General features: G+C 42.0%; 2 protein-coding genes across 2 annotated transcripts; both read right to left on the reverse strand.

Annotated features, from left to right (window-relative positions):
• Positions 1-94: 94 nt before the first annotated feature.
• On the reverse strand, positions 95-3,208 carry rbp1.1 (retinol binding protein 1, cellular, tandem duplicate 1). Its single transcript, XM_084008052.1, has 4 exons — positions 3,073-3,208; positions 2,479-2,657; positions 1,715-1,816; positions 95-749 (listed from the first exon to the last, which is right to left on the reverse strand). Exons 1-4 carry the CDS (start codon positions 3,143-3,145, stop codon positions 699-701), a joined length of 405 nt encoding a protein of 134 aa, XP_083864178.1. The 5' UTR covers positions 3,146-3,208; the 3' UTR covers positions 95-698.
• Positions 3,209-4,342: 1,134 nt separating this feature from the next.
• LOC311012002 (nicotinamide/nicotinic acid mononucleotide adenylyltransferase 3-like) lies at positions 4,343-11,487 on the reverse strand. Its single transcript, XM_084007261.1, has 5 exons — positions 11,417-11,487; positions 10,052-10,197; positions 8,031-8,214; positions 6,793-6,866; positions 4,343-5,229 (listed from the first exon to the last, which is right to left on the reverse strand). The coding sequence occupies exons 2-5, from the start codon at positions 10,161-10,163 to the stop codon at positions 4,814-4,816; spliced, it is 786 nt and encodes a 261-aa protein (XP_083863387.1). The 5' UTR covers positions 10,164-10,197; positions 11,417-11,487; the 3' UTR covers positions 4,343-4,813.
• Between the last annotated feature and the right edge of the window lie 252 nt (positions 11,488-11,739).

Genomic DNA, 11,739 nt, shown 5'->3' on the forward strand with positions numbered 1-11,739 from the left:
CTTTTCTCAACAAGTCTGACTGACAAAAGAAACGGCAGGTTTAACCACTCAGGAAAAGACGAAGGACGTTATTGAGCAATGTTTACTTTATTGATTCATTTTTACTATCAATGGCACATTCCCAAAGGAGCTGGGAGGGATAAATATACACATCATATCCATTCTGGAGACCAGCCAACATAGCAAAGGAGTTTACAGCCTTCAACCACACTCAGATTTTCCTCCACAGCATTCTTGTTCAGAGGCCTCAAATGGGATTAACCTCCCGCTCTCTTGACATCACTGCCAGGTAGTCTAATCTCTCTGGTCATTTCAGCACATCACATTATCAGTCTGCCTCCCCCATCAGATCAGCTATACCTACAAGTAGCGTTATGCATGCGTCCAACGCATCTAAACTTGTTAATCAAAAGAGCACCCACCCTGAGACAGTTTTGCATTAGGTCAGGTATGACACAATACACCCTCCTCCGCCCTTTTGATTTGGCTTTGGCAGGGGAAGGTTACAGTCTTGATGCAATATAAAAGTGTGTTTCGTAGAAAATGATCTTCATAACAGGAAACACATTTGTTGGGTGGATTTATGGAGAAGATGGAGAGATTATTAAATGGACCCAAGGGAGGTTGGATGATATGTCATAGGCATGGGATGTGTCGGGTGTGTCTCTGTAAGCCGATGCCAGCCGGGGGGAGCCGGCTTAGGTCTTCTTGAAGACCTGCTTGCTAACACTTCCTGCAGCTCTCAGCTCCTGCAGAGAACAAAAGACAATTTAAAGTTTTTAGATTTACACATTACTTTTTTTAGATTTTAACAGACAGGAGGATGACTAAATCATAGCCTTCGATATCAGATTTGTCTGGCAACAGTGAAAATGGGTGGGAGGAGCTGAGGATGGGTCAATTATTAGTAAATTATGCATGATTCAATATTTTTTATAATTTAGGGTACGCTAAAGAACAGCAACATTTTCCATAATTCCCTCTGGCATCCACCGTGCAAAGTATTTCCTGCCACCAGAGGTCACTGTTGCTTCACATTCAAACACTTCCAGCTCTTGGAAACTTCTAACTAATAACTCATTTCCTAGCTGCTGATTGAAAACATCTGTTGGCATCACTTACACCAAATAATTTGGCAGATTATCTTTGCTAAGCTTTGAGAGCAGTAATCACACAGAAGGAAATCTGATAATGCCGAGCTAATGAAAATGCTAATGCGCTAGTCATTACTTTAACGTTTTTTTCAGATGCTAATGGGTTATTACAGGCCACACAGGGCCACACTATGAACGTCACAGAGGAGATGTTTAAAAAAAAAAAGTTATGGAAGTACTTCAAAGACAAATTAGATTGAAAAATTGAAGATAATAACATGTCAGTAACTTTGTGCTGGATCCCTAGAGGTCTCAGTCCACGGCGACAGACTGCACTGCCACATACATGACTAGCAGATACTTGTGAATCAAAATATGTGTCTGTTTTTCCTCTTGAAACAGTGCCTTTATTCAGAAATAATATGATTTACCTGGTTATACATCCACTTACACATGCACCTCACACGGTATAATGCTACTGCTAGTGAGCTAGAGGAGCAATTCATGAGTCACACATAAAAATACAGCACACATACAGTGCTGAAAGGCAATTTGGATTTGGATTAAAGTGACCAAATTGCATACATTAATATTCATGGCGGGAACTGATGTTTTCTTACCAGATGAAGCTCATCTCCATCCACCCAGTGGGTCCATCCTCTTCCTTCGATCTCTCCCTTCTGCACACACACCAGCTTGTCTCCCTCCCAGGTGATGGTGGTCTGCATGAGACCACAGGTCAGGGAGAAAATGGGATTAGAATACATGACGCCCCAGGGGAGGATTTATTCTAATTTAACAATGTGGATGCATGAACGTATAGATTGCAACATATAATATATATGCTGAGTGAGTCTCAGTCCTCCTCCGACCCCATTTAAAATAATGACTCCAATAAAATCTGCACATACAAATGAACGTGACTCTCTTCTCTCAGCCAGCCTCCAAACTGCTTCCATCGTATCTATAATCAGCCTATCAGCATACAAAACAAGCTTTTTCAAGGGGGACCAGAGATCATCTTTGATCCTATTCAGTATTCAAGGAAATAATCTGCTTAAAATAATGTGAGACTTGACTTATTTCTCTCCCACTTCTTTTCCTGCAGTATCTGACACTTGGTCTTCATTACATCGATTCATTGACTCAAACGTGAAAAGTTTGAGCAAAGTTTTGTAAGTAGGCGGAATGGTTTGTACAGAATCTCACTACACCAGATGCTCATTATAGTCTGGAGGGCTGCCACGGAGAAAAGTGCGATATGCCCTTGAAGGTTTTGCACCAATGGGAGATCAGGAAGGATTAACAGGTTTTCTAAAAAAAAGTTCCTCAAACAGTAATACATCACGTGACATTAAAATCTACTCTGGTTAATAAATCTCACCATGCATTTCCTGTCATCCACTCCAGACAGGTCCTCCTCAAACTCTTTGCCCACATGGAAGTCCATGTTGTAGTTTTTGAAGGTGCTGAGGGTCTTGATGATGATGTGGTCCCCGTCATGGCTGATGTCCTTGTCGGGCTTCAACAGGGTGGCGATTTTCCTGATGGCAACATTTACATCTGCAGCAGGAAGGTGGAAAATGAATGAGAAACAGGAGAACAGGAGTTTCTTTTACTAGACCCGTACACTAAATTAATCTAGACAGATATGTATATGTAGATTTTTAGTATGTTTGGAACATTTATGTTGATTTCAAATATTAAAGATGGGTGGTATCCCTGGCAATAACTTTATTTATTACAAAAAAGTAATTGGAAGATATTAAACCACGCAACAAATTTGGATTTCTCGCAATATATTACTGGTACAATGTCAGATTTGAAGCTAAATTCTAGACACTGCAGTCTCGCTCAAATACAGTACAATAGTAGTGAATAACTTACAGGCTTATAATGCCAACTTTGCTATTATGTTTTCTCCCAAGCCTTTTCCTTCACCAGGCCTGTCCTCCACAACCCCCTGCTACAAACTCACCAAGAGCCTTCAGGTACTCCTCGAAGTTATCACTGGAAATCATTTTCCAATATCCGTTCAGATCAACTGGCATCTTGGCTGTTCTGCTGCTTTTCCTTTTACTCCCAGTGAATGATGAAGAGGTCTGCTGTGGACGGAGAATTGTGCCAGAGTGCAGAACCTGCTGTCAAAAGCCTCAATTTGAACCAAATTCATTTTAATCCGATTACCTCCCACTTCCCTCCCTCGGCCGACTCCATGTAACCCCTCAATCCTCCCCACGCTTTCCCTACATATTGTATGCTGGCATGCATGCATAATGTAGAATAGCTTTTGTGCTGGAGAGTGCTTACTCCGGCTATATGGGATTAGGATGAATACACTTTCTTCATTAATTGACACCCGGTGCCCTTATATGGAGGTTCGCGTGTTGCAGATTTGGCCTGTTTCAGTTGTATAAGATGAGGCCATTTTAATCATGCTAGAATCATGATGCAGGGCCACTGACAATCACCCTAATGGAGCCAAATCACACAGACACAATCTATCAAAAACACAGATCAGCGTGTGAATGTGGCTGAGTGGAGCACGGTGTAGATAATATGCACCGCACAAAAGCAGAATCACCTGAGCTTAAAATGATCCAACGGGGAACAATTCAATGTTGCACAATAGGACTGTCATATCTTTTGTTTCGCCTAAACAGCTCAATTAATTGAATAATCCCTCTTTTGGGCCAGCAGCAGCAAACCCACTGTCTAAATCCTTTAGTGGCTGGGACACAGACGAACACACACATTCTCACACACACACACACACACACACACACACACACACACACACACACACACCATCTTTCAAAGGATGCCAGTCAGTATCAGTCACTGTTGCGCTTCCAGCCATTGGCCTCAGCGAGAGAACACCTCCTGTAGCTGAGCAACTGTCAGGATTACTTTAAATCCTTTGGTGGGAAAAAAAAATACAGGCTTGTGTGTGTGGATGATAATGGGGAAAACTGAATAGATTCCACAATTAATTGCTGTTGCGAGGCTGCTGCTGCTGCTGAGTAGGGACACCTATAACGATCTGCATAAACAGTATCCTGTTTAGATTTCTTCAATTAAAAACATAAGGGGCATTCTGGTCGCCCAGTGATTAAGATGCAGCCCATCTAAAATCTGTGTCACACAGTGTATACCTACACTATCGCTGTTGTATTCATATATATATATATATATATATATTTACAGAGAGAGATGAGATATATATATTATAATGTCAACAACAACAACAACAAAACAGTAGTGGTGAAGTTTCTTTTCTGTTGGGGGACCAGGATTCATGAACTGAGGAAAAAACATCGACATCATACAAAAATATTCATCAATGAATGAATTCATTAATATCAAATATACATCATTTTGTCTAAATGTATCCAACTCAGCAATGATGTGAAATGTGCAAAACTACAAAAGCAAGCGGATACTCAATGACACTGAGGTACAAAGATGAGGCTCAGTATTTGCAACCCTCCATGCGTATGATTAAAAAGACACCACAGCACTGAAACGAGTGATGCCTGAAAAACACATTTAGTCCATTGTGAGGGTTTTTTTTGTGTGTTTGCAGGTTGTGCGAACCTCTATCACACGGCAGTCCAGTGGAAGTTAACAGAGCTTCCAGTCTCTGAACGGACGCACTGATCTGTGAGTGAATTCACACTTCAAAAGGCCCGTGTTCAGCTCAATGCTGCAGCAGTCTATCAGTCATCCAGACTCTTCACCGGCTCATGTGCCCGTTTGGCGAGCGGCCTCAGCACTGTGCCCTTATTCCGCCTCTCGCTGTCCTCCGTGTAGAGGTTGTGCTGGTGGATATACTCTATCACGGCCTCCGGGATCAGGTATTTCACACTCAGACCCCGTCTCAGCGCCCGGCGGACCTCCGTGGCGCTCGTCTCATTCCTCACCCATTCCCTCACAAGGAAAATATTTTGACGGTGGCGCGAGAGCATGTCCGACACATGCACGGCTCGCTCGGGCTCGAGCCCCCCTCGGCTGACGCAGACCAGGCCGAAGCGTCCGGCCACCTCCTCCACGTGGTCGTCCCGCCACAGGCCGGGGATCTTGAAGGTTTCGAGGAAATCGGCCCCACACAGGAGTTTTAACTGGGGACAGGAGCCTGAAGGGAACATAGAGAGGAGTGCTGCTTAATTATGATTTCACCAAAATATCTGTGAATATTTAGCATAACACAAGGAAAACCTGACATGAAGCTGAGAGAAGAGTTGATAAGAGCTAATGCTAGATGGGGTTTATTTTGATATATAATTCTAAAGACACTTTATGATGCTTGTTGATGTAAAGAACGCCTTACACCACTAACAACGGACTTGCTTAAACTGTCTTCAAAATTAATCTGTGAATGGTCTGGCGTCCTATATTTATAAGTGTTTTTACCCCAAAGTAATCATTCTGTAAACATTACACAACTTAGATATTCATGTTGCTGCATGCTGCAGCAAATCATATCAAAATAAAGTTCTGGGAGTCAAACCAAACTGTGGCTTGTCTTTAGAAGAAAAAAGAGACCAAAACAGCCAATTAACCGTTTATTGCAAAAATAAATATTTGACCCACTTGATAGATCTTACTTAAGGCTCGTCATTAGATCTGTAGGCCCCAGTTATACAACGGCCGTCATGTTCACACATGCTATAGCTACGTATTTGTGACTTTGTCCATAGCATTCTCTCTCACTCTCTCACTCTCTCACACACACACACACACACACACACACACACACACACACACACACACACACACACACACACACACACACACACACACACACACACACACACACACACACACACACACACACACAGTCTAATAGTATTAAACCATTCCCTAATACTCTTTAACCACTGTTACTGAGGACCACAGAGCACCATGAGGCTTTGCACTACTACTTTGCACGTGTTAAGCACATTACATGGGATTGATGCAAATCCTTAACCCTAACTCTGTTAGCGGGCTTGTTAAATATGTGATAAACTAATATGCTGGGAAAGAAATCAAGCCCTTGGTGTTTTGTCCGTTAGAAGAATATGATTATTATTGGTATAATTATATAGACTCTTAGAGTCTACAGGCATGCCAGTGGAGCCGGGAGGCTGTCCTTTGGCCACACAGTGCTAAAGTTAGCATACTAGCATGCCCATGCTGATATTTGGTGAACTTGCCTGACCTTTGATGAGTTAATATTGATTGGTCATGCCTCACCAGTCTTTTCCTGTCAAATTGGCTATAAATCACTAACCTGTTAATAGCCAACTGTTTGATTGAGGCTCGGTTGCGGTTTAGTCAGCGACGACACTCTGATGCTGCGATACTGTTTGATTGTATTGCAGCAAAATCCCATTCAAGCTAGTTTTACATCAATATTAAATCTGTGTTTATTTGTTTCTCAAATTTTCCTTTTCCCCAAAAGGGGGCGCAGCCTTGGTCATGGATTCATCCTATGGGGACCATGGATGTCGAAATGTCATGGCAATTTGTCAAATTGCTGAGATATTCACATTTATTTTTGAATAATATTTGGACTAAAATGGTGGGCTGACCAACTGACTGCTATCCTAAAATGACAGAAGTTTCACGGCCAATGCAACACTTAAAATATGAGACGCCTGAATGCTGTCAATTGGGTTCTGATCCCAAGTTCCCAACTGTCAGCAGTTCTTACTTGAGAGGGGACCGTTGTTATTGTGCGTTCCTGTGCTCTGCTCATACTTCTTCAGAATACGCCCATGAAGATACCTGCACAGCAAAGGGATGAGAGAAAGACTGAGATTACAATTCTTTAATTTAAGAAATGGAATAACACATACTTTTCCTTTTTCTGACTTTGATTAATTCTCCCTTTAACTTTGTTACCAGTAGTTACATATCAACATATTTTATAATCTAAACATCAAACCAATAAAGCCTCATCAAACTGAACTAGATTAGAAAAAGAGAAATATCGACGAGTCACAGAGGAACCAAGCCAAGTAAAGCTTCTTAAAACCAGTTCCAGGACATTAACATGTGTGAGGGTTGGCCATTGAAAGGACTTGTGACGTGTCCCGCTCACAGCCTCTGGACAACAACAGGCCACTTCATGCCTTGATCAGCACCCGTGTTGCGCAAAGACTCATGAGGGGATTTGTGAGAAATGCGAAGCAGGGAAGAAGGAGGCTAAATCAAACGGAAGAAGGAGACTAAATATAACGGAAGAAGTCCAATGTTGCCAGAGACCTTTCTAAAAGAAGCCTAAATATTGTATATGCACACAGCGGGTGTGTGCAATAATACAGGATGTATTAGGTTCACTTTTTCCATTACCCATTCATTCTCTTTGGCAAAATCCTTGACAAATCCCAGCTGCAAAAAAATGTTCATATTCCTGCACGGCAAACTGCGATATGGAGTCGACCGATACTCATAGACGTATTCACATCACCTATGTATGCCTTTCGCTTACATTCATAACCACTTACAGTATTCCAGCTCTGCCGGTGAATTAAACAGCAGGTGCCCCCCGCTTTCACCTCATAGAAAACCAAGAGCTGACATGGGTCCAGTCTGGTCTGGCAGCCCCAAAGAGACTAGAAGCTGGCAACACAGCGATGCATAAGCAGCAGAATTTGGCATGAAGCAGGGCGGGCAGAGGAGCAGCAAAGGAGGGTACATCCCCGTGTGCTTTGAGTTCTGGATATAAACTGTGAGCAAAATGCGCTTGGTTCTGTCAACACGGGAGGAAAAAAATGAAGGTACGGGACACCTCTAGATATTAAGGCTCCAATATTTTAACCAGTCGCGCACAAAATGTACCCAGAAGGACCAAAAGCTGATATTATTCGTAAGTTTCCCAGCACGGAAACCTTCTTTTTCAAACGAAGCAACTTTAACTGTAATGTTGCTTTAAACTTGCTTTTATACCTCATAGTGACCGCGGTCTCCGTCCAGTCTGGCTGCTGACTCTCCCATTCATCAACCGTGACCCAGTTGGAGCTCTGGAGCGCAAGCTTTGCCATAGCAATTCTGTGCTTAGCCAGTACCAGGCCTTGCTTTCCATAGCCGTCACTCACTGGAGACACGATGCCACCCACCACCTGGTACTGGCCTGAAGGGAGAGGGGAAGATTAATACAGTTTTTTCTAGGTCATGATAGCTGTTACAGAAATGGAATATAAATCAGCAGATAAAGTAATCTCTGGGAAACTGGTGTTTACATCATTAGTGCTCGGTGGTCTCGCATTTGAAGATAAATGCTTCAATTTAAATGTTCAAAACGGGGATGAAGGTGCTTGATCGTGACATGAAGTATCAACCTATATCATTACAGCTCTGTGTGTGTGTCTGTGTGTCATATACTGTGTAATCGATTTGAAGGGTTTAGAAACTGACCTAAACTATAAGAGATGGACAGAAAAGTTTTAAAATGCACACTTTTAAAAAGGGAATACAGAAGTTAATGGTGTTAATTCTAGTATTTTACAGCTTACAATCATTTTCTGATGGTCACCTTCAAACGAGTCAGCTGATGTCTTATAGGTGAGGGGTCAATGGGGAACTGTAAGAGCATTATTTATGTTGACTGAAATGCTGCACTGTGCACAGAGCTGACCCAGGACCAGTATAACTCTTAAGGTATAATGACGGTATTGTGACCGTATGACTGGGCCACAATCTCTTATGTAGAGCAGCTTTGGAGGTAAATGGGTCCGGGTTTGTATAAAGGGGGCCGTGTCTGCTGACATGGTTACTACATGGTTGTTACAAGACAAGACTTAGGGGGACTGACGACGAGGTGTGCAACTTGTGTTGCATCATCAGATTTTTTTTTATGAATAACTGTATATTTAATCAATAAAGCAATGAATTGATACTTCTTGCTGTCTATAATTCAACAAATAGACAAGGATGTGGGGTGTTTAAAACTGCATTAATTGATATTTAGGCTATTAGAGGGGAGAAGGGCGATACAAGAAGCTGAAAACAAAGCCTGGTTATTGTTTTATTACGTTGTTATGCCTAATCTGCTCGCAAAGAGCCTACTTTAGGCTCCTCTATCAGGAAGCCACAAAGCAACATCAGCATTTACTAACCCCTTCAAGAAATATCTGCTTCTTTAGCTTGTAGGTGCACAACCTTCCAGCTAATCTTTAACTTTGTACGCCTGCTGTTCGGTGCCTGATAGATCACAGACTGAAGGCTTTATCAGGGCTTGTTTGCTGTAAACAGCTGCCTGCTGCTGCTGCTGTAAACAAGGCTGATGAAGAGGAGGAGACAGAACCAAACATTACATTTTTAAAGCTCTGCAGAGCTGAAGAGTTTGGGTCATAATTCTATATAGGTTCATCACCGTGAGCAACCTCGTTCACAATACACTTAAGATATTTGATTTATTTTTAATATAAAGAATATGAATTGGTGGACATTAAACGGGAGCTTTTATAGGAGCTGCTTTGCCCTGAAGGTTAAAGTTAAATTAAACACACTTAGAGATTTCCATGAACACCAGCTGCTGGCCAAACAGCCTACTACTCATTTATTCCAGCCAGCTACTTTATTATATAATTTATTGAGTCTAATAAAAGAGAGCTACTGCTACTTCACAGTCTTGTTCAGTCTTGTTTTATTTTAATAAGAGTAAATTTGTGTTTCTGGTTAAACAATATTAACAATCATTGTGGCAGTGTACAGTGAATGTGTCAATAAATAGATTTACAGACCGTGTGGGCCGAAACACACAAGAAGCCTAATTCTCTTTTACATTAATTAACTACATGTTTACAGGTTGGTAAATTAATTAAAAATGCAATAATTAAGATCAGTGTATATGATGATATAGCTGCATTAGAATGTGCAAGAGGACACCAGATTTGGGCCTTTATGGCAAGCACTTCTGCCCCTGGGAGCCCTCCCCCCAAACAACGTCTCTGATGTGTGGATCTGACCTGTGCTGTGCATGTGGTCTCTTGCCAGCTCAAACAGCCTCATGTGCTGGTTGGTGATGGGATTAAAGGAGCCGCAGGCTAACAAGACCAGTGGAACACGGCGCGCAGCCATCTTGGTTTACCCCCTCACACCAATGTCAAAGAACCTGGGAGGGAAGCAGAAGAAGGTTGCCAACATTATGTGAGGTGGACAATGAGCTGCAAAGGTGAGAAGACTGAAGGAAGCGGGCATAAGAGCATGGCCTCTTTTCTAGTTGTCTTTTGGTGGGGATTTTTAATCCCGAAGCACCTTACAATGTATGAATGCAGCATGAGCATAGGTGGCCCCCAGTGAGCAACCCCTAGCACTGCCATTCTCTGCCCATTTATCATTGGGACACCCGAAGGCGTTATAAACCTGGCCACAATAAATGTGGCGGCATTTTGCTGTAGTCAGACACCAGAGGAGGGGAACAAATGCAGTGGTGTTTTACAGTGTACTTGAATGAGTAGAAAGCCTAGAGGGAAATTATCCAGCCCCTATCCACGCATTAGTTGACAGTATTTATTTTATTTCTCTTTAGTTAACTGGTTAACTTTATGCTCACTGTGTAATAACTTAAAACAATATTTTCATAGTGTCATCTCGCTGTGTGACCACAAGATCTGCTATTTGCATAATAAAGCTCTGTCGTAGATTGTATTTGTTTACGTGCTGGTTATGCATGACTATTATTATACTCTTTAAAAATATGTGTTTTAGTGTGCCATTGTTGCCATATGTTTCACTGCTCCTTGCTTGAAAAGTGCTTCACTGACAAAATGTATTATTATTATTGTTATTATTATTATCTTATTTAATATTTGACTAAATCAAGGACTTCTATTTGATTTTGCATTCGATGAGACACACGAGAGGCAGACAAAAACACACTGCATTGGAAAAAACAACTATTTAAGATTTGATGTTTTGACCCCGTGTTGCATGTCTGTGATGACTTTCAATCGTAAGTAACTTCCTGTTAGAAACTGGATACTCCGTCGACCCTGGGTTGTGACTATAGTGCACGCTACGTGCGACGGACCAGATACTTTCGCCTTTCACTTTGACGTTACGTAGAAACTCTGACTTTCTGTAGGTGTTGGGACGGTGCGTTTTAAGTCAGAGGACGGCGAACACATTCCGACATCGTTCAGTCAGAGGCACCTTGGCAATGAACGAGAAGCTAACATGAATTAGCCTAGCGGACCAAACTACGCGGAAAGCGACAAACCCACATTCAAATAAATGAAAGGGTGACATTGAAATGGAGTATATTGAAACGGTCACCTTACATAAAAAGCCACAACGTCTAAAAGGAAGGAATGATGAAGAATTTAGTTTACCTTCTTTTCACATCACTGTTTGTGTGTCACACTCTTTCCACTCCCCTGTTCTGAGGAGCTGTTGCTCGATGGTTCCGCAAAGAGAAACCGGCTGAAGTGCGACCCCTGGTGGAAGAAGGTTATCCTGAGCAACGTGACAGAGCTGTCCATGGTACTCAAATACACTGCAACTCTTTATTACTTGCACACAGCAGAGATGACCAACGCTGTTGTCATTAATTAGCTACTTGTTTGCGACCAGTATTGCATCGTTGTACTGAGTTGAATTTAAATGTGTTCTTTTGGTGCCTCTGTGGTTAAGAATAGCGTCTATTGTTGGAGAA

Source organism: Eutrigla gurnardus (genome assembly GCF_963514095.1).
Source record: "Eutrigla gurnardus genome assembly, chromosome: 4".
NCBI lineage: Eukaryota > Metazoa > Chordata > Actinopteri > Perciformes > Triglidae > Eutrigla > Eutrigla gurnardus.